The sequence below is a fragment of the Dermacentor silvarum genome, chromosome 8, assembly GCF_013339745.2.
Source record: "Dermacentor silvarum isolate Dsil-2018 chromosome 8, BIME_Dsil_1.4, whole genome shotgun sequence".
NCBI classification, from domain to species: Eukaryota; Metazoa; Arthropoda; class Arachnida; order Ixodida; family Ixodidae; genus Dermacentor; species Dermacentor silvarum.
The window spans coordinates 183,880,564-183,908,394 of NC_051161.1; the positions used below are offsets into that span (position 1 = coordinate 183,880,564).

The 27,831-nt window shown below is 42.7% G+C and overlaps 1 protein-coding gene across 1 annotated transcript; it reads right to left on the reverse strand.

The window, feature by feature from the left end:
* Positions 1-968: 968 nt before the first annotated feature.
* On the reverse strand, positions 969-27,756 carry LOC119461905 (28S ribosomal protein S9, mitochondrial-like). The gene is made up of 14 exons (XM_037723272.2): positions 27,631-27,756; positions 27,353-27,497; positions 27,068-27,171; positions 26,935-26,997; positions 26,816-26,846; positions 25,802-25,881; positions 23,098-23,186; positions 19,737-19,812; positions 10,655-10,780; positions 7,669-7,711; positions 7,462-7,567; positions 5,084-5,256; positions 4,462-4,540; positions 969-1,064 (listed from the first exon to the last, which is right to left on the reverse strand). The coding sequence occupies exons 1-14, from the start codon at positions 27,712-27,714 to the stop codon at positions 1,052-1,054; spliced, it is 1,212 nt and encodes a 403-aa protein (XP_037579200.1). The 5' UTR covers positions 27,715-27,756; the 3' UTR covers positions 969-1,051.
* Between the last annotated feature and the right edge of the window lie 75 nt (positions 27,757-27,831).

Below are 27,831 nucleotides of genomic sequence, written 5' to 3' on the forward strand. Positions count from 1 at the left end.
AGCGGGCGCAAGGGAACAGCGGCTTGCGACGTTAGCGCGCCAGGTGTTGTGTTGCGCGGGGGGAGAGGGCATAGCCGTGACGCCACCTCACCCTCGTTCTCGGAAGCGGTGCAGGCTGCTGCTGCTGCTGCTTGCTCGCTCGTGCAGCACGTACCGCTATGGTAGTGGTACAGCCTCCCCCATTTTTAGCTATATCGCGTGAGAACACTATAATAACGATAATATTCTTACCGCTTAAGGGCGCCAAAATGACGCGTGATGGGCGCTCGCGCGATATAGCTAAAAATGCGGGAGGCTGTACATTACTCGCAGCGCAAAACTCGGACCGCGCAGCGGCGTTCAGTTTGACATTATTTACTTTCTCATTCACAACTCATACGTGCTGAGGTGTCCTCAGATCTTTGTTCCAGCTCCTCCCAAGGAAGATTTAAGCAATAACTGTAGCTCACAATGCCCGATTACGGTATTTACCCGATTCTAACACGTGCCTTTCTTTTTGCTTTATTTTTAAAGGAAAATTGGGCCAAAATTTGCCTGCGCGGTGCAATCGGACACGATACCAAAACCACTTTCACGGCGGTCGTATGCTTTACCGCATAGCACGGATGTATTGCGGCGAAGCTGAATTTAGAAAATCGGCCGCCTGTTGTGCAACACAATTAGACCCTTGCCCACTTTTATTGCAAAAAAGTCGGGTGCGCGTTAGATTTCCACTTTCTTTAGGAGCTTTAATGTCATTTCTACGTTACTTTTCTGCTTTTGACAGAAAGAAAGTGGGTGCACATTTGATTCAGGTGCAAATTAGAATTGGGAAAATACCGCCAAATGAATCAGCGGTCTGTTCAGTTTTTTCTGTGTCTTGTTTAATTCGAGCCGCCGGATAATTCGATCAATTTCGTCGGTCCTGTAAGGGTTGAATTAACGGAAGACGACTGTACAACTTTATTTGCAAAGAAGAAACAGACAAATTTTAAGCAAGAATGACAATGGTTATATTTAATGTTTATTTAATAATCATCATAACTACTTTGATGTCTTCTCTTCATGCTGACTACCGCTTAAGCCTGAAAAAAAAGTAAATAAGAAAAAATGTCAAAAAGAGATAATATTCCAAGCGATCAAATACCATTTCATAAAAGGCATTTTTCTAACCTCTAGCTGTCTCATTAAATAGCTTGCACCCATTCCATCAAATCTCGATTGGAAGTGTAACATGTCCCATCCATCAACATAGTCTAGAGAAAATACATATACCGGCACATATACCAGCCCTACCATGCCCCCAGTATAATCTACCCGAACTTTACTTCACCAAACCTAACCATGTGACCAAATAAAAACATGCACATGCACATGTACTATCGACCAAAAAAGTTTACGGACCAAGGGATCTGACAAAACCTGAATATCTCCGCAGCCTCAAAACGCCCCCCCCCCCCCCCCCCAACCTGGTATTCCCATTTCCAGCCTCTACTGGTATATGCGAACAACATTTTGATGTACGGTTTTACTGGCTACTTTAAAGGCTGCACGGATATTTAGCGTTTTCTGAGATCCCGTGGTCGGTAAACTTTTTTGGTCGATAGTAATGTACATTAACATATTTATGTACATGAATGGGTGCCCATTCTACCTAAAATCCAAAACATACTTGTTCAAGTATATGTTATGCTGTGCCTTGTTTACCAGTGTCATAAACAAATGAACAAACTTGATGGCCTATATTATAGCTCATAAGTGCTGTTTTCATTAGGATGTAGTGCACACATAGTGCATAAAATAACCTGCAAACAGGAATAAGTGGTGGGCATCTGACACGTGGTACTTGTCGATAAACTGATAGAGAGACTTAACTTGTCCATAAACATATTACCCATAGCAGAACATCAGGTTACTGGAGACGTGGATGGCAGTAGAGGCAGCCATCCACGTCTCCGTCTGACGTGGTGACATTTTTTCCAACAACAAAGGGGAAGCAATGTTCTTGTGTCATATGAGTGTTCTTGTCGAAGAAAATTTTTTTTAAATGTCGCAGTTTCACTCGAAAGGTGAAGCATGAATTGCGATAGCAAATTAATAGAGAGCTATACGGAGTAAGGATAGTAGTTTTATCAGCTGTATAAACTTGGACATGCGGCAGCACCAGCAATGCGCAGAACTGTTATTGACGCCGTCGGCATTGTGCCCGCGTTCGCACCGCACGTGCGCGGCCTTGGTGACTGTTGTTGGTGCCTCTGGGGGCGGCTCGGAGGTTTTCGACGAGATTAGAATGGGACACTTGTCAAGCAGCGTCGGAAGTCTTTACCACCTTCACGCCTTGCAATGTTTTTATATAAATACGCATTTGGTGCCGTAGCTAAACGTCGCCTCCCGTCCCTCCCGTCCCCCCACGGCCTTTCGGGCGACGAAAGAAGTCGCGTTTGCTCTCCGCCGTGCGTTCGCTCCCTGTCAAAGCGTGCGTCCCTCGCGCACATACAGCATACGGCGCGCGGCGATGATTTCATCGCCGTTGGACTCTATACACGTTGCGAACGAAGCAAAGTGTGGCGCGACTGCCTCGCTAATCTGGAGATCGCGAGAGCCAGCGCGTGGGTGACGCGTGGGCGTGATTCACAGCAGCCGCCACCGACAGACTTTCCCGATGACGCGCGCTACTCTGCTGGGCTACGATCGTCCAGCTTCGCTGTTTCAAGCGTTGCGCGGCCGAGTGCAAGGTTAAGCATTTTTTTCATCCCCCAGTGCGCTCCATGTTTGCTCTCTTCTTTCACTGTGCTTGTTCGCTCGGTTACGAGTGACAACGCCAATGCTCGCCGCAGGAACGGGTGCCTAAGAGCTGCGCTCTAAAACGAACTGCATGTAGATGATTATGTCACTACCAGCACTTTCCACCAACTGCTCAGTAGAATATGGCAGGCCATTGCAATAACAGCTCTATGCCATTTTCTGGTTAAACTAGGTCTGCGCCACCAATGCAATCGCTTGCAGAAACGTTGTAGGGTTGCTCAACTCTCTTGCAAACCCTGATGTTTGTCTTCCCCACAAATTTTTGCATCGCCTGATGTTTGGTTTAACTGCATGACACACATGACAATTGCAGTTTCTAGCTGCAACGAGTGATGGTGTGAGTGTTGTGATGCGAATGCTGCCTGACAGTGGGATAACTTGAGCATAAGAGGAACATGCTTCCTGTTTTTCGACTTTCAGATGGCATCGCGTGTGAACCAACTGCGTGACTGTTGATGCTCCCCATGGAACTAACCCATGTAAGGCATCCCATTCAGCTTCAGAAAGCGGCACTGATATGGGCAAACACGATCACTCAGACATGCTTCTGTTCGTGTAAGTTGAACCAGTGAACAACTAACAGCTTGAATGGTGTCCGGCATGGGTCAGTTATTTTCTTGGTATCCTTGCATGGTGAGAACTTCCTAGATTCCTCAGCATGTCTTCATGAAACAACTATTCTTTATATGCATTTTGGCTAGCTGGCATTCTTGTATAGAAGGAGCAATAAATGTCCCTTTTTGTTGGCGCTACAGTGTTGTCATTTCCTTTGTTAACAATAGCACCTGAGACTTTCCCCCAGCGTCTTCAGAAACCTGGTATTCCGTGAAGAATAATATGTATATGAACAAGCTAAAGCTCTCTATTAACCTGCTTTATCAGTGATGTTGTACACTGATGCACTGCAAGTCCAATTTAGCATGCTTAGCCAAGTGACAACTCGCAGGTGGCAGCATCTATCTTTGCTGGCTGGTCGGAGTTGGCATAATCTGATAGTCACCTGGTACTGCAGCAAATCCAAACAATGTGAGTTGTGGAGCTTGTCTCCAGCAATGTGATAGCATCTCCTGTAAGCTACCGCCAGAAAGATCACAGATCACCTGTGACCTTGTTTATAGTGAGAATAATTATTTTGAGATGGTGCTGCAGGTATTGCGGACGACATACTCACTTGTTCTTATTAACGCATCAACGCTCCTTGCAGTGACCTGTCTTTAACCTAGCTTAAAGAGAATATTTTTCTTTCACTGTTCCTTTGATTGCAGCAAGATTGCAATTATTTTTATTCATCATTCGATAAAACACTTGCTATTGTTATTTGCTCTGTTCATTCAAACATTTAATTGCCGACAGACTAGAATACCAGATAACATCTCTGCAGCTGCTCACTTCTTCGATGGGGAAGTGCATACACAAAAGTGCGTTTTCATTTTTTCCCAAGGTGAAACAGGGAAGCAAAGAAAACAACGATGCCACGTGTTCTATTCATTGATGCTGACCGAAACTGTCAGCTTGCTGTGATACTTAAGTTAAAAACAAGAATGCAATAGTGAGCACAAAACCTTCTTTTCAAGTACAAGTTGCTTGTAAAAAAATGCTCTTTGCTGTACAGCCAAATGGGTTTTGATTTCAACAGATATTGCTGCCAATGTGCTAGCACCAGCTCTGTCAACCTACCAAGTGTACTTGCGACGAGCCCCTTCTTGGCCTGGCTTCTTGCGCTCCCTACGGCGAGGGTCCCTTGTGAGCAATCCAGCTGCGTAGTAAATCACAAGGTGGGACTCACGTTTTTACCCTTCCACAAAGGGAGGCATCTCAACAGCATTCCTCCATTAACTACAACCAGAAAGAGCAACCAGTCTGCAATGAATGAACTACAACAAAACAGATGGAAGGCCTCTGCTTCATTTTTTGCTGTCATGAGCTGTACACATGATATATTGGGGAATTACCAAACACATAAGCAGCACATGTAACGTTGCATCCACCACTTCTTTAAGCCAAAAAAAAAAAATAGAGCTACAGTCAGCCTAACTCTTGAGTCATAGTAAATGACTCACAATGAGGCATCACACAGAGCAGAATGTACCAATGACTGTGTGCTTAGATTGGCGTGTTTTACTAGTTGTCGACGATGCTCACTATAAACGCACAATATGGCAGCCAGCGGCTTCTATGTTTGCAAGTTACTCATTTCTCGCTTATGCTGTTCTAAGAAATTAAACTTTGACAAATGTATGCAGACGGTTTGCAAATGTCGCACTGTTCTTAATGTGGCAAGAGCCATCCTTTTCCTCACCCAGCCTCATCTTTTCCACCTCCTGCTCAGAAATGAAGCTGCGCAGGGCTAATGCCAGTCCATGGCGTATGGCACTTGCACGGGCAGTTTGTCCTTCAGCGTCGTTGAGCGTGGCCTCAATGTCAACTTTCATGAGGAGTCCCGTAAACTGCAGGGGAAACATTATCTGCTCCCTGAAAGAGAATCACAAAAGATCAAAAGGGTTGAGAAAATCCAGTGTATGACAACATGCAGTCAAGAATTATTGAAACTTCCAAATTCATGTATTACACTTTGGTGGAAAGCAACACCAAACAGTGTCTGAAGGGGGCTCATGCATTGAACCCTTCGGCAAAAGGCAACACGAAGTGGGGTCCAACAAGGCTGCAGCCACAAAATATATTCCACACAGGCCATCGCATCTTAGCAAGTACAATTAAACCTCTATTTAATGAAGTCGGTAAAATTAGCAATTTGCTTTGCTATATCGAAATTTCGTAATATTGAAATTCAACCTTTTACACATAACTACAGCTGCTGATGAATATTTCTTACACAGAAGAGGCCGAAAAATTTTCCAAATGATTGAGCAATTGGAAAAAGCAAACTTGCAAGAGAAAAAAGATAATTTTGTTGAATTTGAGAGCTGGCGATGAAAGATACGGTTTCATTCTGTGTCGACAGTATCTTAACATCGGCGGTACGAGGCGAAGCCAGTCACGCTTTAGCGTCCACTCTGCCCCCGTGGCTGATAGTGTTACCCGCTGTGGGACGACCCTATCATGAAAAGCGCTGGCAGCGGGGAGCGAATGTCTGCCTCTCGCTTTAACGCATCTCTGAAACTTGAGATTACGGAACCTCCAGTATCAAACACGCAGGTAGACAGCGCACATTATGCCATGCCATCTCAGCACGCCCACTCTTTGAACACGCGACCTCTAAAACAGGGCGCATGGGCTGCGTATGCGCTCAGCCACGCTGACAGCAATGCACACCTATGGTCACACTAGAAAAAGGAGACCAACCTGCCTTCCACTTTCCCCCTCCTCCCCTCATACGTGCTTGATTGTGTTACCCTGAGCTCACTCCCCCGCCCCTTTTCCCTTGAGTATGCGGGAAGATGGCACTATCAAGTTACCATCCTTCTTGGCTCAACCTAGCAAGCTTTCACTCGCACCCAAAACAACCGCGCGAGGGGCGCAATAGGATTTTACAACACCTGGACTTTACACGGAACATATCACGCTGCTCTGTATCGACGTTCACTCTTGGTCGCGGGGCGTGCGATTTGAGAGGTGCCTTTGCAAGTAGCCACTTGCAGTTCAAACATTTAACCTTCTGCGTCCGCGGAAGTTCCCTTTTAATGCCTCGGCATTCCTTCACGGCGATAGCAAAATTATGTTATACTGAAATCGTGTATAGACACTTTGTTATATTGAGGTTCTAAATACGTGGTGTTCTATGGACAAGTTATAAAAAGTTACATATTACATACCCCCACGGCCTTTTGCGCGACGGAAGCAGAGCTGGGCTCGACTGGCACGCCAGGCCGTGACGGAAGTCGCGTTTGCTCTCCGCTGTGCGTTTGCTCTCCGTGAAGGAAAGGCACGCTTTCAATCGCATATACGGCGCGCGGCGACGATTTTATCGCCCTTGGACTCATGCGCCACGTCTTATGCTCCTCCTCCGCATCGCTCTCGTTGATCTCCTCTCCCGTCGGTGGGCGTACCTCGTTGAGAAGCGTGCTCGCTACCGCCCTTGCCAGCGAGATTTTCCAGCGGAAGCCGTATTATGTGAGTTCACCTCAGACTCTTTAATTTAGCTAGTTTTAATTATGTTTTGATGATATGAATTTCGGTTGATACGAATATTTTTCGTGACCCCGTGAGATTCGTATCATCGAGATTCCACTGTATTGACAGAAACAAGCAGGAAATGAGGCATTAACGCCACATATGTTACGTGCAATAAGATGCCCAATCATTCAGCAAAAGAAGTATGTCATCTGTAAAACAACATAATTGTTGCCGTTTTTCAAAAGCACAATGCTAATATGTACATGCTAGCAGGGGATTGCATATGGCGTTGATTTTATGAGTCTTTTAGAGACGAGAAGGCTTTTTAAACAGTGCATACAACTAAAAACATCTGCACTTTGCCACAGTGAATCAGATGCATTATTCACTTGAACATAGAGGTCAAACAGCTCCGCAATGTCAACTTATATGAAGCATGTAGCCAGGCTGCCTACTACACCACAGTGATGTAACACTTTTGTATTTCATAACTGTGAAAATTATAACCATTCTATCAAACAATAAACTGAAAAATGAAATTGCTGTTAAATAATGGCACTTGTCTGGATATCGATAAGCCTCAAGAAGCAGATGCTGACCAACCTGTCTGTGACATTATCGAAGTAGTCAATGCCGTGACCATTGATGTTCACTTTTCCTGTGCCATTGCCCCAGACAGTTACCTCAGCTCTCACATGCTTCCGGGCACCTTAAAAGGGGGTGGGGGGCAGAGAGAGAATACACAAGACAATGAAACCCTAGACACTAACCTTAGCTTATAGCTATTGTATGATATACAGATGAACTTACCATTACCCTTGGCATATGGCCTGCCAGTTTCATCATATTGCAACTGTGTGTCAGGAAAAAAAGAAAAAAGAAGTCAAGTTTCTAAAGAACCATTAGGAGCTCACAAAAGCTCACGTGTTCTTGTGCTGCAGGTCCAATCCCAAAATTGTTACAGACTGTGTGATCCAATTAGGTCTGTGATCTCGACAAACTATTGTCCACAATACCGTTTAAAAAAATCAACAATATCAAAGCAAGTCACCTAATCTTGACTCCTTATCTATATGCACTATTCCTTAGCATCTACCAGAGACCTAAGGCTCTGCACTTTTGCTATGCGACTATAAGAGGACCACAAGAAATGAGCCACAGCACTGTTACACGCTAAAAGAGAAAAGCAACTGAACATGAGAATGAGAACATGTCTGCTTATCGCTCATATGTACAATAATCCCTTGTTATAATGGAATAACTTAATCGAACTGCAAATGGGTGCGACATTGGGCTAGTTGGTATTGCATTTTGTTAAGAAAACAGCACGACAAACAAGAACTGAGACACACATAACACGAGCACTCATGCAGGTTGTCTCCCAGTCCTTGTTACTCGTACTGTTTTCCACCTACAAGAGACTACATCTAAAACCACACTTTATTCAAAGTTTTTCAAGGTTCAGTCTGTGGTGCTTGCATTCTAGACTGGATTATTTCAAGTGTGTAGCACCAGACTAAGAAATACAATTTGTCAAATCTCCCCTGAACAGCACAGCGCAGCCTATGCAGAGACCCTTTGCAATTCTTCCCATCAAACTCGAGAGGTAAACAGTGCCGAGAAGGTAACTTCACCATGCGGTGGTAGCTCCTTAATTGGGCCTAACAACATCACATGATGATAACCAATAGACGAGGAAGTTGCTCACGGATCTCAGCAGAGTTTCTCTATTGTCACGTCCCCATTAGCAAACGTGGCTGTGTTTCAGTATACATTTTTGCAAACTTCCACACAGTTGGACCGCTAATCCTAGCCTTCTACGACTCTTTTAGAGCCACCCCCCCCCCTTTTTTTTTACATAATACCACTTATAATGAAGTACATTTCCTGTCTCAATGACTTTGTTATAATGAACATTTACCTTAGGTCCCTTTCTACTTCAAGGCATAATTTGTTCTTCTGCTAGTCACACAAAGGGTCCCTGCCAAAAGGGCAGCCACAATTTTGTTTCTTCAAGAGGTAGGAGGTATAGCAAATTCATTGGGGTGGCCTGCAAGGAATGTGCCTAAAAATTTAGCAGTTCACACTAGTGCAGACAGTTGGCAGACATGTCATGTGAGCTTTTTGTAACAGCTCGGGATTCAAATTCAAATTTTATTTTCTAGAACAAAGTGGGCTCGAGGGACACCTGGGCAAGAAGCTGTCACAGCAGCTTGATGAAGGCCAAGGGTCCACTACCTGGCAGATACATAACATTTTCAGCACAAAACACAAAGAAAAAAATTAATGTAAAAAAAAAGTATCTTTAACAATGTGTTGAAACTTTAATTGAAAAAAATTGTGAGTGGCTCTGCTATCGTAAACACCAGAGACCAGCAGAGCTGGGGAAAGCCTAGTAAGGTAGTGGCACACCACACACTTAGACTAACTTTTGCTGGGCTTCCCCCATCTCTGCTGGTATCTGGTGTTTGTGATAGCAGAGCCATGCATAATTTTTTTGACATGCCAGTGCAGATTGAGAATGCTAAGATTAGCAATCCAATCCAGCGGGCCTGGGCAGCGGTGGAAATGCTATGCCTCATCGCACATAATGCCCGGGCGGTCTGAGCCCGGGCCGGCAACCTCGCAGGTGCTTTTATCAATAAAGTTTTTTCCGTCCATCTAGCAAAGACACAGTAATTCAGAAATACAGTATGAGAAACCAAGTATTTTATTTTCCAATTCTCCTAAACTAATCTTCACCCTCACTCATACTCTATACTTCACGTTCACTCATCCTGCTACTTTCACCTTCATCCGTCTCTTCTATGTAGTCTTCTTCAGCTTCTTCAGATTCACCCCTATATGCTTCACACATCTCTTCAACTTCTTCTTCCCTTTGTTCAGGCATCGGCTCAACTTCAATGGTTTTTGCGGGTAAAAAATGCTCTACCAAATCACTTGATTCACAAGGACTCGTCTCGGGTATATCTTGCATGAAACCTGCCGAGCCACCGCCAGAGGCATTGGCTGCAGTCACGGACAACGAGCGCGATCAGTGCGAACGCGGGGAAACGCGGTCGGTGTCGGTAGCAGCTCTATGCGTCCCACTACCACCTGCCTCACTCCTCTTTCCACCTCGCATCCGCTATATTGCATGATGCTATTTTTATACTTTGCTTTCAGTTTCTCTCAGCTCTCTCTCCCCAAGCTCGGCAAAGCTGTGGACGACGGAATGATCATTATAGCGAGGTTCTAATAGCTCTGCTGTAAAACCAATATCGCATGACAAATGGTCCGCAATTTTCTACTAGTGCTGCTCACAGTAGACACATGCACTTTGTAATGATGATGACTGCGACGGCAATCCCTGCATAGAAAGCTCGCCAAAGGCAGTGAGCAATACAGAACAGGGAAAATAAAGGTCTTGCAGGAAACCGAACACTATGGAATGAGGCAGGGCTATCTATACGAGTCAACAATGGGTTGTGTGCAAAACCATGCACACAACTGCATTCAAGCAGCTATGCCCAAGTTGAGTTTATGAAGAGTGTCTGGAGAATAAATGATAAAGTTTACTACGAGAATGTAGTGGCAGCAAACTTGACAATGATGAACAGTACAGACGTTTTGGCAACTGAATGGGAGAAATGTATTTTTACAAAAGGTTTAACCACATCTTGAAGGTAGCCTTAAACCTGGCTAATATTTCAGAACCATCCACATACAACACATAATACTTACCGACATATCTAGTAACTCATCCCAACCACCCTCAATACACTGATGACGAATATGTGCAGGACCTAAGACATACCGGTGGTATCTCCTGTCGAATAAATGTTGCTATCCTCGGTTTTCTGTAACGCATGATGAATTCTTTGGCTTGCGATGAGTAGGGGTGTTCCACTAATCGATCTAGGGTTTTCACGAAGTACTCATACTGGAAAAGAAAATGAAAGCAGAGAAAAAGTACTGATGTGAAATGCAGTAGCATTCGCATCTACATTAGCACAAGTAATACAGAGGAGCTCAGCTTGATTCTAAATTTGTTGCATCGGTTAGAAGTAAAAAGACACAGAATACGGAATTAAAGTGAAGAAAACAGAAGCAGTGGGTTCCTTTACCCTCAAATGTACTTATATACACTGCTGAGTTGGATTGCTCACAACCATATAAATTTGTAGTTGCACTAATAGCACATCTATTAAATCTTGCTGTTTAACTGCTATGCGGCCAGAGTGTCGAAACAACATTTTTTTTTGTTCAGGTTTTCGTTTTGGTTCACCGAAAACGGTTCATACAATCTCATACTAACAAAGAAATTTTGGGGGAGGGGATGGGCACAAGACAGGCGTGCCATCTCCTGGCTATGCCACTGCCCTGAAAACCGCTGAAACACTGACACACAATACACCGAAAACCGTGCTAATAGTGCGGCTACTTCTAAAATCATGGGTGGATGGTGTGCATTTACAAATGAGGTAGCACAGTTGAGCCACAAGTGTGGTAATGCATGGATGAAAAGCTCCAGAAAATGTGGCCAACCTGAACCAAAAACTGTTTTTCTTTCCTTTCGATTTTACTCCGCAGTAAAAATCAATCGTAACATTCCAGTTCAGTTCCTGTTTGAGTAAAAATAACTTTTTCGGTTCTCAGTTCAGTCCTGGTTCGATAAGCTGTATGCTGCAATAAGATTGCAGCTGCCAAGCAGTGTATTTGCCGTGAGAAATGTCACACAAAGTAATGTAGCAAATGAAGAAAGTTCGTCAGGACCAATCTCACGATGACTGTCGGTGGTAATGCATTTAGCATTGAATCGATATAGCTACACAGTGTATTGGTACCGCCGAAACGAGTTATGTATGAGGCGTGTACTGCAGTGAGACTCGTCTTTCGCAATTCCCTAAGAACACTCGGCGCTATCTAGCAGTGCCGCCACGAAGCCTGCACATGACCACTGAAATGCATGATGCGCCGATGCGTACGAACGCTGAGAAGCGCGTCATGTGGCAGCCAGGCTCCTCTCTCGCGCTTCTTTCTAGACACGCTCTGCCATCTAGTGGCACTACGGAGAAGTCTGTGGGTGGCCTCCGAGAATGGATGGATAGCATCGCCTTTGGAATGGGGCGGTGGGTTGAGTCACGAAGCTCGTTGTTATACTGCCTAATGTCCTACCTGTCATCAAAAGACACAAAGAATTTCCATCACCAAACTTTCTGAACCCCTATTGGGAACTTTGTTTTTGTATGTTGTTTCCCTACTTTTCTTCCACCAATCTTCCAATCGCCTCTTACAAATCTCTATTGTGGACATGCTTACTTTCCCCCTGCTCTCTCTGAACCCAAAGGCTTCAAGGAGGCCAGAGGTGCCTAAATCGACCGCTGGGCAGGTATCTTCACATTCTAATAGAATGTGCTCCATCATTTCCCTAGCTTTACTGCAGCAAGCACATGCTTCTTCTTCTTTATTGTACCTCGCTTTATAAGTGCGCATCATAAGATATCCTGATCTTGCTTCAAAAAGCAAAGAGCATCCCTTTGAGTTATTATTAATTGCTTCGTTGCCGATTTCATTTTTTTTCCTCTTGAGCAGTTACTCCCCCCCCATAGAAGGTTTCTTTTCTATTTCCACCACCCATGAGACTGTCTCAGCCTCTCTGATTTTGCACTCGACATTCTTTGTTGCCATGTTACTTACTATACCGATCGCGTTCTTGCTGGTAAGCTTCCTAGTTCTTTTCCTCCACTGTGAATCAATGTTCTTCCTGTACAAATACCTGAACACTTTCCCAGCCCATTTACTTTCTTCCATATTCTTCAGTCGTTGTTCATAATCAATTTTATTCTGCATTTCCCTCACTTCAGAACTTGTCCAGCCCATATCACCTTGCACAGCTTCATTTGTAGCCTTCCTGTGAACGCCCAATGCGAAGCGTCCTGCTGACCTCTGGTTGTCATCGAGTCCTGATTGTACCCCTGACTTCCAGCAAACAACCAAATTTCCAAATGTAAATCCTAGAACCATTACACCTTTCCACATACCCCGGAGCACCTCGTACCCATTGTATCCCCATAGTGCTCTGTCTCATTATGGCCGCATTTCTCTTCCCCTTTGCTGTTATTGTTTTTTCCTGTGTTTCCATATATCTACTGCCTTCGCTTATCCATATACCAAAGTACGTATTTATATTCTTTTACCCGAGGTATTTCCTGGCCATGTATTGACACTGTCTGTTCACTGTTTTCATTGAATACCATAACACCTGATTTTTTAATGCTGAATTCCAGACCTAAATTCTCACTTTACTGTCCACAGCTATTAGTCAGACGTTGAGAGGCGTGGAGAGCCAGTGCATGCGAACGCTGAGAATTGTTCCCTCGACTGCCGCCCACCGAGTGGCACATACACAATGACCCAAGCTAGAGAGAGGTTCATTGAAGAGCGGCACATAGCCAGTGCATTCATGGCACAGCTCGCTAAAGTGTTGGCGTGAAAGACGTTCATTGAAAAGCAGCACATATTCAGTGCATTTGTTGCACAGCCTGCTACAGCATCAGGTTTCTGTCCTTGAGCAACCCTTGTGATGTGGGTTTGATTATGCTCAGCCAGTGCCGGGCAGTATCCAAGGTAAGATGTATCTTAGATACTCTTTGAGTATCTTGTATCTGTATCATCTGCATCTGTATCTGGCAGGACGTGTATCAGTATCTGTATTTCCGATACATGAAACAATGTATCATGTATCTTAAGATACAAGATACTGCTATCGAAACATCACGTTGGCTGAACTTCACTTTTCAAGCTGATATTGGTGCCACTAAGCTACATGAATAAAACTAAAGGCAGCGACATTCTTTTATCTTTCCACCAGAGCCCTCCAGCAAGGGCAGGTGATGAGGTCTGCGCGTCCCTATTGATGGAGCAGAGTCATGTGGTGGAACTTGCGCCGTCTTGACAAAAACAAGCACACGAATGTTTGCATGCAGCCAACCTTTTGTTTTCTTAATTTTTTTTTTGTCTTTTTAGTTGCGTCGGTGCCAAGACACTTGCTATAGCCATTATACTGTGCTGCGTACGCCAATGCATGCGGCGTCTTTACAAACATTCTGCTGCTGCTATAGTGTCATTATCGAAGTTTCCATAAAGAGATTTCATGTTAAGCAGCTAAAGCAACCCCAATAAATTGTTTCAGAATGAAAATATTCTACTTTGAGCCAGAAAGACAAATTTTGAGATACTAACAGACATTTCATTCAAATGAAACAAAGTTGGTAGGAGTTAAGAAATATCCAAGCAAACATTTTTGTGCATACGTGTGTGTTTGCTGCTACATTATATAAACCTATAACAAGAAATGTGCAAATGTACCAAAGTATGCAAACTTTGATACATTTGCAAATCACGTTTGTGATACTTTCTATTTACAAAATAGAAAGTATCACGTCGGTTACAATAATAGCGGTAGTCTCTTGTATCTGTATCTCAAATACTTGTTGCACGAGTATCTTTTAACGTATCATGATACAATTGCAAAGTATTGTTGCCCAGCCCTGCGCTCAGCAATTTAGGGGATCTTTTTCGTCATTGTAGAACGGCACATCCCCAGTGGCACATACCTAGTTACCCAAATTGGTGTCAAAGAGTTCATTGAACAGCGGCATACACCTACTGGCACAAACCCAGTGACCCAAGTTGGCATCAAAGAGGTTCATTGGAGACCAGCACAAACTGAGTGGCACATACCTATTGCTGCAAATCGGCGTCAAGGATGCGGGACTGGGCATCTACAGTGACCCATGTTGGCGTGAAAGAAGTTTGTTGAACTGGGGAACATATATACACATTGCCACACACTCAGTGACCCAAGTTGGTCCGACGGTTGCTTTTGAACCCTGTTCCTTCAGCACAGTAGCCTGATGCGCTACCCATTCGATAATGGATTACCCGGTGACCCAGGTTGGAGGGAAAACGGTTATATACATACAGATTGAGCTCAGTTAATTTGACTTTTTGCTGAATTCGAACGTGCTGAAAAGTCCCAATGTGATACCATACACTGTTATGGAAGAAAAACTCGTTTAGTTCAAACTCGAAAGCATGGCACTGGCACCCCCTCAGGCACACAATGGTTACATTAGGCTGGAAAACACAACAAATTCAGCAGATGATGATACTGCTTCCCTAGAAGTGAAGCAGTCTTATATAAGTTGATTTTTATTTTTTAGTGGCTGACGCTCCTTCCGTCCGTGAATGAATCTGTAACTGCTTGTTTTGTATAGTGTCCCACTGAGTCGGTGTTTAAACATGTCAGGGCTCTTTGGTTCGTGCTGGTTGAGCTGCCTGCTTCAAGAGCAAGAAACAAAAATACATTACAGACCACTTTTGAATTCATTCATTTTGTTACAGTTTGTTAATTCAACCTTTCTGATTATTCGACCGAATCTTGCAGTCACGGAGGGGTCGCATTAACGAGAGTCAACTGTACATACATACATACAAGCATACATAGCGCCTGGAAAGTACGTGAAGTACCAGACCTTCACAATTTGCTCGAAAATCAGCCCTTCTCAGAAGAGTATATATACCACACTTCAGTAAGCTAATCTGTAATAATTATCAGAAAGAACAAACAAACGATAAAAGAAGAGAGAATATGCACTGTTACAGTCAACACCTGATATTTCCCAAATACCTGATAATTCGGATGCCTTTGCGGCACCGACACGTACCCCATAGAACCAATGTTAAGTTAACAAAACATGTTGTGGGGCTAGTTGGTGATGCATTATATTTTCTTTCTTACGAAAGTAATCCATTGCTACTTTTCAAGATGAGGACACAGAAAGACATGACAGGACAGGAAAAAATAAACCAATGTTAAGGTTGTCTGAAATTTTGAATGCTGAAACCCTTCGCCATCTGATTTTTCTTACTTTTTTCTGTGACTGCAGGTCCAAAATGGTATCAAGCAAGGCCACCACTGCCGTTATCTGTATCATCTCGCAGCCTCTAACCAGCGCACTCGCACACCGATCCGCTGGAGGCTAGCCATAGCCACTGTGGCCACCATAGCCATTTGCGTTTGGCCAAAAGTTTTGTGTTGTTGTGTGCCCTGCAACGCTAGGCCTAGCTGCTTCGATGTTTGTTACCAAGCTCCCTGCTGTTTGGTGTCGTGTTTTTCATTGAAAGGATTCACTGCTGTCAGCAATGGCACTGACGTGGCTTCAATGCGCAGAAAGCACTACCATAGGTTGATGAAGAAAAAGAAAAGCCGAAGTGAACAAGGAGTTTGGCATTTCCAAGCAAATGATTTTGGATTTCCTCAAAAATAAGGTGAAGAGCTTGGAAGCATCAAAAGTCACATTGATCTCAGGTCTGCTGTTGGTATGCTTTCTGACACAGGGAAGGCAGTGACAAGACATGCTTCACATTTTTGCCATGCACGCTTTACACTCGGTACCAAGACAGCGATCTCGCCTGAAGCTAAATGAGCCCTGAAACACTTTTTGAACATAGTAAGAAAATTCTGTCGATCTGCCATAGAGGCTGCTGTGAACATGTGAGCCAAATATTACTGCACTGCGTGCAGCAGGGAATTTATAAACTCGTGTCAAAAACAGCAAAAAATCGTTTGCTCTTGCTTCTGGAACGACATCATGCAGCGTCATTGAAAACGGCTGCCTGACCAACGCGAGAACATTCTCAGTAATACATAATTGGTAACGTTGAGTTAAATAAGTGAAAAATAGATATTTCTGCGATCCCAAAAAGACAGAAAAATCATTTCAATTTTGCACTGCGCATAGCTGCATTAGCTGCAGCGTGATGTGTAGCGTAAAGCCCCTCTATTCTGAAAAGTAGCAACAGTCGTACATCTTTGCCACCGCACCCTCACCTGCGCCATTGTACTCCATTTAGCGCATGTAAAACTTGTCGCTAACTTAATTTTTTTCTATCTGTTTGCGTCATAACACAGTGTTTTCTTTTTCCACATTCACGTTATTTCTAAGGCAGATATACTTTACAATGTTGTGCCTGCGACAAAGCGTTCACCTAAATAATTATGTGCCTCGTTTTCCTTCATACAACTGTATGAAGTTTCCCTATACACTCCTATGTATAGCACTTGGGAAGCCATGGAAGTGTGTCTCTGTGCGGAAAATAATTTTTTTTGTGTGTACAAGCATTTTTTTAAAGGTGCAATGCATGAATCCCACTATGATGTTACACAGCAGATCACTAATGTCTTTTGACATAAATAAAATTAAAAATACTTCATACGTGCGGTGTTTTTATGGGACGATGTAAATAAACAGAAATATGCGGTGTATGTTTCTTGCCTCGAATATACTCAGAAAGCGCTATCACGTTTCAGCTCCATTTTGCGGATGATCAATTCGAGCTGATGTTAACACACACATTTATTTTGTTATTGTGTATTTAGTTTGAGGAAGAAGATACTTATGATATGTGTACTTTCTCTTACCCATACATGTTTTTTGCTGTTAACTGTACGAAAACCATGCTTGGTTGTCTTGTATAGCCGATATTAGAACTGGTTAGTCATAAATAAAAATTTAATTTCGTGTTCATTACAATCTTACTGGCGTGCCTTGGGAGCTGCATTTATCACATAAAATTATGTTCACTAATAATAAGAAAAAAAACTTTCAGGTCACAATAGCTACTCTGAGGCTAATGTCCAAAAGCATTTTTTTTATTCATTGCGAATCGCCACCAGTCACGAATGAAAAAAAAAACTCGCTTAACGCTGCTAAAAGTTATGTTGGCATCCGCTCTGCAGTAAGCAGCCAGCATTTTGAAAGAAAATCGCATAATTGATGAGTTTTATTTGCGGCTTGTCACAGAATACGAGCTATGCGCATTGCATTTGGCCCCTTAATTCTGGTAAAATGTACATGTTGCATGCTGTTAGTTTATTGTGAAGCGACGTAAGTGAAGTTCAGGTGTGTGCATTGTTTCCTTTATTGACTTTTCATGCAAGCCCAGAATGCGTCTCGTGTAGTGGCATTGGCTCAAGTACTTTAAGCGCCCTTGATAAAGGTGAATTTACTGTAAAAAAGACCATCATTTCTTAAAGCCACGCATATGAAACGAACACATTAATCGTCTGCACTGCTTAAATTTTCCTCATACTGTACTACGCCGTGCCATGGATGGCCAAAGCAGCGCGGCCATGGAGTGCAAGCCGCTGAACGATAGCTATTTTTTAGAGTGCTTCCGCTAGTTTATCTCGGAGTTTATTTTTGAAAATATTCATCAGCATGACCTATCGGAAGTTTACCATAGTCGTATCAGTGTCATTAGGTGATGAATTCCACAATAAAGCTTCAAATGACTGAAACAATAAGTGCGCACATTGGTTCTTTCGTGGCGGCCAGCGGCCGCTGGCCCGAAAAGTGTACCATGCACAACGTGCCTGCCAGTGGGAGAGTGAAATTTGAGAAGAATTGAGGAGGAAAGCACGTGCGAAGAGGAGAGTGTCGCTACTTTCCAGAATAGAGAGGCGTTAGTACCGCGGCTGCCACGGGATGCTGTGACAAGCCCTTTTGCCGCAGCGGCACTCAACTTTTGGCGGGGGCTTTGCTCTCTTCTGCACTGTGTAGCTAGCAGCGCACTAGCAGAGATGAAAAGAGAGAGAAATGCTGGTACCAGTGCGATAACTCCACTTACAGTAGAAGGATTCGAAAAAGTTTTTCCCCGTGAGATTTGTGAGACGATGCCCTTGTGTCCAAGTGTGTGTGTAACTGCCTTGTGTGAAGAATATATTTTGTTGTGTTTTGACAACTCTGGGCTCTGACTCGGTCTTTGGACAGCAACCGGCGTTCGTTGGCGCACCAGAGGGCTCATTCTTAATTGTCCTTGCTTTCGTGGGATTATTTTCGAAAGCTGATAAGTCGGCTTAGGAATTTGGTCCGGCGTCTGCGCCTCGTTCACGGGGTCTGTGACAGAGCCACTAAGGCAGTAAAAGGCATACATTCATTTTTTTCGCACGTTCTTGTGGTCCCTTGGGAGTCTCAAAAATTGGGTGTTGATTGTAACTTTAATGCTTCAGCACGACTGTTATTACATTTCAGTGGGGTCAAAATGCAAGAAAATGCTTATGTATTTAGGTGCAGATTACCATTATTTTAAATGTTAGAGAAAATCTGCTACATGTTTCTTACATGTAAAAGGTTGACACAGCAAGTTTCTTGGTTGTGAAAGTAAAGTTGGTCACGAAATGGTCACAATAATGCCCAATATTAAAATTATGTGGTTTTACGTGCCAAAACCACGATCTGATTATAAGGCATGTCATAGTGGGGGACTCCGGAATAATTTGGACCACCTGGGGTTCTTTAATGTGCACGTAAATCTAAGTACATGGGTGTACATGGGGTTGGCACGCCTTCATCGAAATGATGCTGCTGTGGCCAGTATTCGGTCCCGCTACCACATGCTTAGCAGCCCAACATCATAGCCACTAAGCAACCATGGCGGCTAATGCCAAACATCATTGGCATTATTGTAATGTCATGACACAGAGTAAACTTTGACGATGTTTAGCACCAATAAGCTGAAGTTGTACCAAAGCTTAAGAGCACGGGAAGATGATACAAACATACATGCATAAACTCACAAATTCAAACACACACGAAACTGTGCGAGGGGTTCTTAGGTGTTTGTATGTGTGAGTGCGTCTTGTATGCGAGCGTTTCTTGCACTCTTAAGCTTTCACCAAGATGCTTCCATCTACCAGCCTTTTGGTTATTGCTAAAAACAGAACCAACATTACGAAACAAGCAGAGTCAAGGTTTCTCTTCGTTTGAGGCAAACCAAAGGGGGGACATGGGAGGGAAAGGTGCGAAAATTAAGAAGACACGAGAAATCACCTGAATATCTTTCAACGTCTCCACAAGCAGCAGTTCAAGATCCTTCTTTGGAAGCCAGATGCTGTCTAGAACATTCCTAGTAGACACAATGTGAAGTGTGCATGTTAATCATCAGCTATGCACAAACAACACCTCACACTGTCCAATGCAACTATGTTAACTACTGAATTTACTTGAATCTAAAGCCCTTTTGATTGTAATGTATACCTGATTTTCACAATTCAAGAAATTATAAATGCAATTCCCTTTATTCTTCACTTACCAGTTTTTCATGGTAAGATATATTACATAAGAATGGATAGTTGGGCGAGTTGGTACGGTAACATATTCTTGATATAAGCGCGAAGAAGACATGGACGGTGGCGGAAGGAGACAGGACGAGCGTCAACTCACAACTAAATTTTTATTGGAAATAACTAACATATTTATAAGTGATTGCACTTATAACACATCACATGGTCAAAAGGAGAGCAGTTACCAGAAAAATCTAATCAGGAAATGGTGAAGCCGCTAAAATTTAAACAAGAAAAAAAGAAAGAGAAAACTCTACTTCGCACTGACGCACGTGCTGAGCAAATATTGAAATTCACCTTCTGACAATGATAATGATGCCTGGCTAACACAGGTTTCTCCAAATCTTTTAATGTGAAATGCCTCAATAATTTCGCGTGTAGTTTGGCATTTGTGTCTAGAAAGGACTTTTGTGTCCTCAAACAATGGCCTACAACCGCACGTAAAACAATGCGAGGCTAGATGAGAAGCGTTGGGATTGTTAAGAGAATGCTGATGTTCATTTAGTCTAATATTGAGGCATCTGCCGCTCTGTCCAATATAAGCTTTACCGCACTTGAGTGGAATGTGATAGACTGTGCCTGTGTCACAATGTGTTAAAGGGGACACGTGCCTAACGCCACAATCATTTTTTCTTTTTACTCCCCCCCGCTCAAGTTTCCTTTTTATGATAGGGCACATCCTTGACAACTTACAGGGAGCCGAAAAAACCGTACTTACGTCGTACCTACTGGCTACATTCCATAAACCATGTGACAACTTGTGCACAAAGATACATTAATTGCGCTTCCCTATCAAGTGAAAAAAAAAATTGGTATATCGAAGCTACAATAGATTGTGCATCCCTCATTGTCGCTGTCGGAGGCTTCGCAATCAATGTCAACCGCCCAAAGTGCTTCATTTTCAGCGCTGTCTATGGCATTTGAGACATGGATTTCTTAAAAGCATTGCAGTTCATGGCAGCCTAACTGCAATGCCTAGATTATACTGTAGCCTAATGAACTTACGGAGTGAGCACGAACCTACCGCAGCTCCGAGTAAGGATTGGATAGGATTAATGAAACCTTTAATGCCAACGATGATAGCTTGTCATTACTGTAGTTTTTGTTTTTAGTCGAATTTAATGCACGTGTAATTTTTTAGCAAATTTTGCAGGAAAACATGCACACTAATATAGAGTAAATATCGTATCTGTTTTTCTCTTTCAGAAATACAGGGCATCACTGAAAGTGATGCAACAGCATGCATGCATGCTCGCGCATGCACAAATGAACAAACAAACAAACAAAAAACCGGGGCAAGCCACAAACAATGAATTCCTACAATTCTGACGGACTGTGTCCTACACTTGAACTTTATACCTTGTGCACTGTTTTCGTGGTGCTTCTGAACAATACGACATAATCATTGTTAAGTTTTCTGGAATTTTTAAAATAGCCTATTGCAGATAACATAATTCTAGTCCTTGAGCTGGATTATTTAGTGAGGTGGACATTACTAGCATGAAAAATCAAAACACATATTCAAATAATTTTTAAAAATCCACTAATTACTTTCTTAATTACTTTACAGCACATATTGCAATTTATGAATTGCAGCCAGTTAGCTTGCAAGGCGTACCCACTTGGAATGAATTTCCAGAATGACACCAGTTTGGAGATATGTGCCATCAAACTTGCCTGTAAAAATGCGTTGTTGTTCCACTTACTTTTTTTAACAAAACACTCTTTTATGCATTGAAGCACAAAAATAACTGGAACATCCATGTATTTTGTCCCACACTTTGGTAAATAATATCTTGAAACTCGTGTCATCCTGGAGATTCATTTCATGTGGATACGTCTTGCAAGCTCACCAGCTACAACTCATAAATTGCAATATGTGCTGTAAAGTAAGTAATGAAGAAGTTAATTAGTGAATTTTGTTAATTAGTTGAATATTTGTTTCAATTTCTCATGCTAGTAATGTGCACCTCTTCGAATAATCCATCTCAAGGACAAGAATTATGCTATCTGCCACAGGCTATTTTTAAAAATTCTGGAGAACTTAAATATAATCACCCTGTATACTGACAAACTTGTATGTGGAACAGCAACAGCTTGGCGTTACAATACAATAAAACATCATGTTACTCTTTTTCTTTTGGTACACAGGTATAATAGAGTACTCCTTGGAGAAAAATGCTTAAAGCGCTGTTAGAACTCTATGTTTGCAAAGCAAGAACACCCAGAAATGCTTTCACACCACTAGCTGCCTTAGGGTGAAATTTGTGGCCTCGTTATGAAAAAACCGGTAACACGCATTGAGTGGAAAATAATGTGCGTTAGACACTCATATTCCTTCTGTGTATATATTTTGAGTCGAGAGAAACGTTTCACATCTGATGGATGCTTTAAAGGCAGCTTTAACTGCAAAAGTGAACAGTGCATTACTTCTCAGTTATTTAAACGAGGGTTGGCAACAAGCTAGTATTATGTTATAAACCAACTACCACACATGAGATGAACTTACAGGGTGAAGTAAAATGAATGGCACGCTGCCTGTTGTGCCCCGATTCAAATCCGTCCTCCCCATTAGTCTTCACTTGTGTTACCAGCTACATTGTGTTAATAGATGTATTGTGAAAGTTTTCAGATGCTACTGCACTTCATGAGTGATGCTCGCGCATCCCTTATGCAATTGCCACAATTACTGGCAGTTACCAGAAGCAATTACCAGCAGCATTTGCAAGGCTAGGTCCCTGCACTAGCGTTGCCTGCATCAGGCAACGCTCCTTCTTCTCCAGGTTTATCTTGATAAAGTGTACTGTACAGTTTTAGGAGCTCCCAGCAGGATGTGGTTACCAAGAAATCAAGACAACTAACCAGATCTGAAGACAATCACGCTTAACAGGGAGAATTAGCACCAAAGTGATCCTAGCGCTGAACAACGAATAAACGTTAATTGCATATTGTAACAATTTGGAGTTGTGCCAAAGGACCCCCACAGTTTTTGTAGTTGCATGCACTGAAAGTAAGGCCACAAGCACCCCCCCCCCCCCCCCTCCTCCAATATAGGTTAAGAAACTTACAACTTTTGTTCAGCTGCTGGTTCTGCCACTCCTCTGTTGATCATCCGGGTTTCCAGGCGATTCAATTCTGCCAGATGAGCGACTGCATCCTTTAATAAAAAAAAAAAAAAAAAAAGAAACAGTTACTTGTGGTGGGCTGTGTTTATGCACTACAATTTGTCAGAAATATTTGTAACATTAACCAGTCTGCACATGTGTTAACAGGTCTGTCAACATTTGAACAGCAAGAATTTCAAACTTTATCAGGATGTCACGTACACAAATGGTGTCGATATATTTTTACATAAATCTACAACTACTGAAGAAAACACTAGATGTCCAGCAAGAATGAAAATAGGGTTGGCACTAGTCTGCCATTTAAAATTGCGGGATTTAACGTCCAAAACTGCACAGCGAGGTTATGGAGGCAGCAGTAGTGGATAGCTCCACATTAATTCGGACCCCCTGAAGTTCCTTACCACGCACCCAATGCACGGTACATGAGTGTTCTCGCATTCTGATCCCATCAAATGTGGCTACGATGGCCGGGAATCAAACTCCTGACCTCATGGCCAAGAGAAGAATGCCATAGCCTTTAAGCCATCGCAGTAAGTCATTGGCCTGCAAATATTCTTTGAGCTTGTTTCTTATTCTCCGATGTTTCTTCACGGTCTTCACACATTCCAACCTACTGTGCAAATCAAAGGGTGGAGGATTAGCAGGAAATAGTAAAACATATTTCTTAATCATGTCCTTACTGAACAACTTACAGAACTTAATTACACCAAACCACCTTAACCCCTTAACCGTTTCGGACGAACACAGCTCGTCTTTGCTGAACTGTCCCAAAACCGTTTCGGACGAGTTTCACTCGTCTGCTCGAGACAATATCTCCTTTCGAGCGTTTTGAACGAGACACGCTCGTTTGCAGACTAGTTGGTGTGTCGCTTCGCAGATGGCAGCACTGGGCAGGTAATTTCTGTTTTTTAAACCACCATTTCACATTTATTTGAGGGGGGAAACTCGTGTTTAAAAATGGCGTCCGGTGGAGGCGATGCATGTGTTTCTGGTCTGTCATCACGGAAAAGAATCATTTCGCCGTCGTCCAGCTCTTTGGACGATAATGATTTAGAAACCGAAGTTTACTTCATTTCTGGAAGCGAAACAATACCGATCACTTCGAAGTTAGCAGTTCATCAGATGAAAAAGACTGCTCAGAAGACACTATTGCAACTGCGTGTCATTGGCGGCACATCGATGTGAAGGAAATCCCCACGAAGGCTCCTTGGTTTCCATTTTTGGGCATCCCTGGTAAGCCGTTCAATATAACATTGCCTGGTGACTTGATAAAACTTTCCGAACAGCGCTCTTGTTATGCTTTTTATTATTGATTACGAGCAGGTAGCTGGCCTTCTTTATCGTGAGCAATAGTAAACTTTAATATGCTAATTTGACTTAGCATGTGCTTGAATTTTTTTTTTCAACAGCGAAAACTTGGTTTTTAGAAGGAAAATATTCAATATCAAATAAATAGTAAGCAGTTTGGGAACAGAAATTGTCAAAATAATAAAATGGTTAAGGGGTTAAAGCTTGTCCTGTAAAAGTTCTGTAGAACTTCAGTTGTTCATAATCATCGGCACTAGCAGCTACCTCCCTGAAGACCTCTCCCAAAAGCCCTTCCATCTTGGAGAGCTCCACTTATCTGTGCACTGGTCATCTAAATTCACCCTGTGCCTGCAAATTCCTTAATCCGGTCGCTCCATCTAATTCTTACCACCCTCTAGAACATTCTCATTTTTTATTTTTAATGAGTGGAATAAAGTGTGTGTGTGCGAAGTGCGGGAAGCCAGTCACAGGGTAGAGGTATATATATATATATATATAGTGCTACTGACGGTGGTTTGCTCCGGACCAAGACCACTGTCAGTAGCACGTTGCTCCACAAAGAGCAGAGAGTGTGTAGAGTGAGCTCCCAAACAACACTTTGCAATGTGGTGAATGCGGTTTAAATATTGTATCCGCGACCTCAAGGAGGTGCAACGTAATGCTAACGCATTTTAATCGCGTTTACCGATTGCACTGAATTTTCCCGCCTACTTAATTTGTACTGCAATAGCCTACCAGATTTCTATTCTACACATCCTTATAGCCTGCCCTCAACTCAAAATTTTAATTCCCAACTAGCATACGCTACCACCTACCCACATTTGTTCTCTTATCCATAGTGCCATCATTTTATCTTTTAGCATTATGCTTATTGTTTTTTATCCGTCACTTGTTGTACAGTTCTCAGGTTCTTGCTTAATCACTTACCAGCTAGTAATTCATTGCAAATCAGCAAATGCTGAAAAAATTCATGAAAGCTTAGCAAAATAGCACACAATTTCAGGAAACTACTGTAAGATGTTTGCTTGTACACTTTAGAAAATGCGAAACTAGAACAAGAAAAGGCAGTCAGGGTGCTAAGAGCACAGTAATGCAGATCACAGGTGCCAACATTACACCCCAACCACATGGGGCACTATTAATCAGGATCAAGTCCGTTTGGGATCAAACCTTTAGATCATGATTGGCTCCTTTGCAAAACCCGTGAAAGATAGCCAATCACGATTGGTACAATCGATCCCGATCAGGCTCAATCGGGAATGAAAGTGTCTCGTGTGGCCGGGGTACTATACATGCATTATAAAACAAACAAAGTTGTCAATGTAATTTCATTTCTCACATGCAACAAGGCATAGTAGTGGGGCCTCGTTGTGTAGAAGAGGTAGTGAAATGGCCTTCCAGAATAGTCGAACTGCGCAGCTGCACATAAGCAAGACATCACAACATTACAAGACGTGTTCAAATAGAGCTGCACGAAGCAATTTGGGAGCTTCAGGTATATTGTTAAAGTGATAAACATAAATAAAATATTTTGAACAGCAAAACAGTTCTGCATGTTGGAGCTATGAAAGCAAGAGAAATGTGTAAGTACCGTAAGTGGTAAATGGTAAACTGCGACGAATTGATGCTCCTTGCTGGATTCACCAAAAAAATATCAAATTTTCTGAAAGGATGAAATTGTAAGAGGTGCCTTTGGACCTTCTTGATAGGACAGCTGCCAGCATGATAAACTTAACATAGGCAGTGCAGGCAATCACGTGATTAGGAGTGTGCATGATGAGTTTGAAGAATGCTACCTTAATTTGCTGTGCGATCATGGATGAATGTATGTAGTGCACTGTCTGTGCAAATATGCTGCTTTGAGTTGTATTTTCTTTCCCATATTTCATGTGCCCTGCTCAATGCAATAGGTGCTTTAGCCAATTGTGTGCACAAGCACACACACACACACACAAAATTAAACCCACTGAATTAAGTTGCATGGTACATAGCACAATACATACTGACAACAAATTTAATGATTCTTCCTTGGCATAACAACATAGTGTGTAAAATAAAGCCACTGACATTAGTATTGCATTCTTTGCTTCTGTGGTGCAACATTGCAATACACCCGAAATAGTAAGTTCCAAAAATTTGTCCTTACTGCGAGTGTTTCTGTGAGCTCACCTCCCAAGCAGTTAAGGATGCAGCGCTACGGTTGTTTACAGACTTCCATCCCATTACTAAATGGGGCCCACTGTGTCAAAGCTGTCAAATGCATGCAAATTATTTTCAGTGCTATCCCAAAGCTTCAAATGTCACAATACCAACCATCCACACCAATCAGAAACTAGGACCTTTTTTATCTAACCTTTTTCCCTTGGGAATACGTCTTCGGGAGGCTAGAAAAGAAAATAATCCATGTTCCGATAAATACAAAAACTTGAGTATGTTTCACATGCAAGCCGCAAAAAATACAACTTTATTTACCTTCATGATTGGTCGAGCCTTGGGCTCATGTAGGCCTGAAGGCATCAAATACTGAATGGCTCTCTAAAAGAAACCAAAAGTTCACTCACGTTAGTGAGACCTCAATTGCGAGTACGTATAACGGGCAACTCACGTCAATATCCTCCTGCGTCATTTCGTCGGCATCGACACCCATCATGTTTGCAAGATGCCGTTTCCCAAGGTCAAACTCATATTGCTCTTTCTTTATAAAATTATCTGAAAAACGCAACAATGTAACGCGCGACATTCTTCAAGTTTGTAGCTAAAGATTATTAAGACAGGCTAGGATGTCATAAACAGCCCGTTTCCAGGATAGCAATAGGGTACACATCTAGCTTCCAAAGTGCACATCTTCGAAACTTCGGTAACATTTTCTTTGATCGAAGAACGATATTACCGTATGCCTTGGCTCGCTCCAAGTATGACTTCATGGCTTTACTGATCTTCTGAACTTTAGATTCTGCTCGTAAATGCAGCTGGAGGATATCCGGAGAATCATTGCTGGTCGTGTTTTCTCCAGTGTTGGTGGCGCAGTAGCGAATCTGAAAGTCAAAACACAGATTGTACTGTACACAGTGGTCTCACGAAGAGCCGGTGTTACGAGACATATGACTTCTAATATGCCACGCTAATATTTGGCACCCCGCAAAACACTAATCTAAGATTGGTGCTTACATGGATTAAAGGCGCTGACAGATGCGTGATGGAGCAGCTACTATTTAACTTAGAAATAAGTTGGAGGGTCCTAGCAGACTTCATTGCAACCTCTATGCCATGCGTTTTCGCGTGCTTGTGGGGAAAACTGATTCAGCAAAGCCGCAATGTAGAAAATCTAAAACGTCAGAGTTGTATCAGTTAATTGTATATAAAACACAT